The sequence below is a fragment of the Camelus ferus genome, chromosome 3 (genome assembly GCF_009834535.1).
Source record: "Camelus ferus isolate YT-003-E chromosome 3, BCGSAC_Cfer_1.0, whole genome shotgun sequence".
Classification (NCBI taxonomy): Eukaryota; Metazoa; Chordata; class Mammalia; order Artiodactyla; family Camelidae; genus Camelus; species Camelus ferus.
The window spans coordinates 116,057,484-116,060,961 of NC_045698.1; the positions used below are offsets into that span (position 1 = coordinate 116,057,484).

At 43.2% G+C, this 3,478-nt stretch overlaps 1 protein-coding gene across 1 annotated transcript; it reads left to right on the plus strand.

The window, feature by feature from the left end:
* The first annotated feature begins 2,501 nt into the window (after positions 1–2,501).
* LOC102510422 (olfactory receptor 2AJ1) lies at positions 2,502–3,478 on the plus strand. The gene is given in 2 exon segments (XM_006193207.2): positions 2,502–3,330; positions 3,333–3,478. Coding segments are annotated over 2 exon segments (966 nt in total). The 5' UTR covers positions 2,502–2,510.

The following is a 3,478-nucleotide window of genomic DNA, read 5'->3' on the forward strand; positions in this document are numbered from 1 at the left end:
TAAAATTTTTTATTGAGTTATAGTCAGTTTACAATGTTGTGTCAGTTTCCAGTGTAGAGCGCAATTTTTCAGTTGTACATGAACATATGCATATTCATTGCCGCATTCTTCTTCACCATGAGCTACCACAAGATCTTGTATGTATTTCCCTCTGCTGTACAGTATAATCTTGTTTAATCTATTCTACATATGCCTGACAGTATCTACAAATTTTGAAATCTCAGTCTGTCCCTTCCCACCCCCCATCCCCTTGGCAACCACAAGTTTGTATTCTATGTCTATGAGTCTATCTCTGTTTTGTATTTATGTATTTTTTTTAGATTCTGCATATGAGCGATCTCATATGGTATTTTTCTCTCTCTTTCTGGCTTACTTCACTTAGAATGGCATTCTCCAGGAACATCCATGTTGCTGCAAATGGCGTTGTTGTCGTTTTTATGGCTGAATAGTATTCCATTGTATAAATATACTACAGCTTCTTTATTCAGTCATCTGTTGATGGAAATTTAGGCTTTTTCCATGTCTTGGCTATTGTAAATAGTGCTGCTATGAACATTGGGGTGCAGGTGTCATTTTGAAGTAGGGTTCCTTCTGGATATATACTCAGGAGCGGGATTCCTGGGTCATAGGGTAAGTCTATTCCTAGCCTTTTGAGGAATCTCCATACTGTTTTCCACAGTGGCCGCACCAAACTGCATTCTCACGAGCAGAGTAGGAGGGTTCCCTTTTGTCCACAGTCTCTCCAGCATTTGTCATTTGTGGACTTTTGTATGATAGCCATTCTGGCTGGTGTTTTTGAAGTACAATTGATCTACAATACTATGTTAGTTCCTGGTAACACAACGCAGTGATTTGATATTTCTATATATTTCAGAATGATCACCAAGGTAAATTTAGTAGTTACCACCTGTCATCATACAAAGATATCACATAATTATTGACTATACTCCCCACACTTTATATTTCATACCTGTGACTCATTTATTTTGTAATCGAAAAACTGTACCTCATAATCTCCCTCACCTATTTCTTTCCTCCTCCCATCCCTATTCCCTCTGGCAGCCACCTGTTTGTTCTCTGTATCTATGATTCCGTATCTGTTTAGTTATGCTTGTTCATTTGTTTTGTTTTTCAAATTCCACATATAAGTGAAGTCATGCTGTATCTGTCTTTCTCTGTCTGACTTACCATAATACCGTCTAGGTCCAATGCACCTTACAGGCGCAGGTGAACCGACAAGAACTGTAGCAGAATCACTCAGATGGACTACGCCAGTATGCACAGCTCTGTAAGTAACAAGGGACCTGAAGGCACTGGTTCTGCCATTTGTGCAAAGGAAACTACTAATTATGCCTAATATATGCATTTAACACTGCAGGCCAGGCAACGTTCCCAAATCTGTACTCATTAACCTTTTAAATCTGCACATCACCCCTGGGTTGTGGGTATGTTTAGTCCAGTTTTATGAAGCACAGAAGGATGATCCAGGTAGACCAAGGCCATCAGGCAGGTGACTGTGGTCATCTGGCAGAAGGAGCCTCAAACCCTGGTATTGATCTTCTGGAGATTGTGTTTTTAACTGGTCCACAGTATTGTATCTGCATCTAGAGCTTATAAGCCCAACTGAACCTTTGATAAACAGAAGATAGTCTAGCTTTTCAACTAAATCACTGCTTACAGGCTGGATCCTAACACTCTCCCCCATCATGGCCTTGTATCCGCTGCTTGTGCAGCATCAGTTAGTACTGGGGTTACCTTGACGACAGGTCCAGACGTCATGCAGTGTAGAGTGACTTTTGTGCAAGTGGCAAAAATTGGATTTTTGAGGTCCCTCCCTCAACGCTGGTGCCATAGTTAGTCATTCTGCTCTAGTTCTGCTGACTTAAGAGATGCTCGAGTTGGGAATCAAAGTAAGGAGAACTCATGGGCAAACGGGAAAAACCCCCATGCAGGAAGGAAAATATAAACACTGACTATACACAGTTCTGAAAATACTTTTCTTCACTCAGGTTATCAAGACGTCTCCTTCGCATCTTCAGGGGACCCTTCTTTATAGTCCATAAGGCCTCACAAGACCGAATGAAAATGTTGACTGTTCACAATGTAAAATGATCGTAATTCTTCAGCTGAAGTTGTGTATGCAAAGGGCCTCAAGGTGATGATTGAATTAGTTCTTTAAGAAATACACGTGATAAATTTTCATCAGATTCACTGATTTTTTGGTTGTTGTTGATAGAATGTTAAATGTACCTGTGTTCGTATTTGGTTACTTTCAATGATTACAATTTGTAACAGTAGGTAGAGTGTGTAATCCATGAGGTATCATTAATGAAAAGTCTGCACGTTGAGAAGTTACGCATAACACTAAAGAGACCACAACAAGGAGAAAAGTCAGCAGGGATACATTCAGAGGAGTCCTGGTGGGAAAGAAAGGAGACCAGATATACAGTAACACATCATCAGATGGAACAGTGTTCTTACAGCTGTTTCCCGGGCAATAACGTCCCACCATGGAGAGAAACAATGTGACCGTCACCACAGATTTTATTCTCCTGGGGCTCTGGCCTGAGTTCAGCCACCTCGTGATCCTTCTCTGCCTCACCCTTCTGGTCTACTTTATGGCTGTTTTGGGCAATGCTGTTCTCATTCTCCTCATCTGGCTGGATACCCAACTTCACTCTCCCATGTACTTTTTGCTCAGCCACCTCTCCCTCCTTGACTTGGCCTTGATCTCAACTTCTGTCCCCAAAATGGTCACAGACTTCTTCTCAGGGGAAAGGACCATATCACAGATAGGCTGTGGAACCCAGATCTTCTTCAGTTTAACCCTGGGGATTGCTGAGTGCCTCCTGCTAACCCTCATGTCCTATGACACCTATGTTGCCATCTGTAACCCACTGCGTTACTCAGTCATTATGAGCCATTCCACCTGCAAAAGGATGGTCACTGGGTCCTGGGCAGGAGGGGCTATAACTTCTCTGGTTCATACAGCCTATGCCATGCATTTTCCCATTTGTCACCCCCGAGAGATTCCGCACTTTCTGTGTGAGGTCATGGCCCTCTTGAAGCTCACTTGTGAGGATATTTCAGCCTATGTGAAGTCAGTGGTGGTCTCGAGTTTTCTGGTGGTTCTCATCCCTCTGAGTCTCATCCTGGCCTCCTACACCCTCATCTTCCTTGCGGTCCTCCGCATGAACTCCCCCGAGGGCAGGAACAAGGCTCTGGCCACCTGCTCCTCCAACCTCGGTGTGGTCAGCCTCTACTTTGGCCCTGCCATATTGGTCTACATGAGGCCTGGATCCTCTAAGACCCCCAGACTAAATCAGTCTCTCTTATGTTTAATGCCGTCCTCACCCCTATGCTTAACCCACTCATCTATAGCCTGAGAAACAAGGATATTCTAGAAGCTTTGAAGAGTATAGTCACCAGCAGATGCCCTCTGGGAAAGTTGAAAAGACACCTAGGTTGCTATACGTGA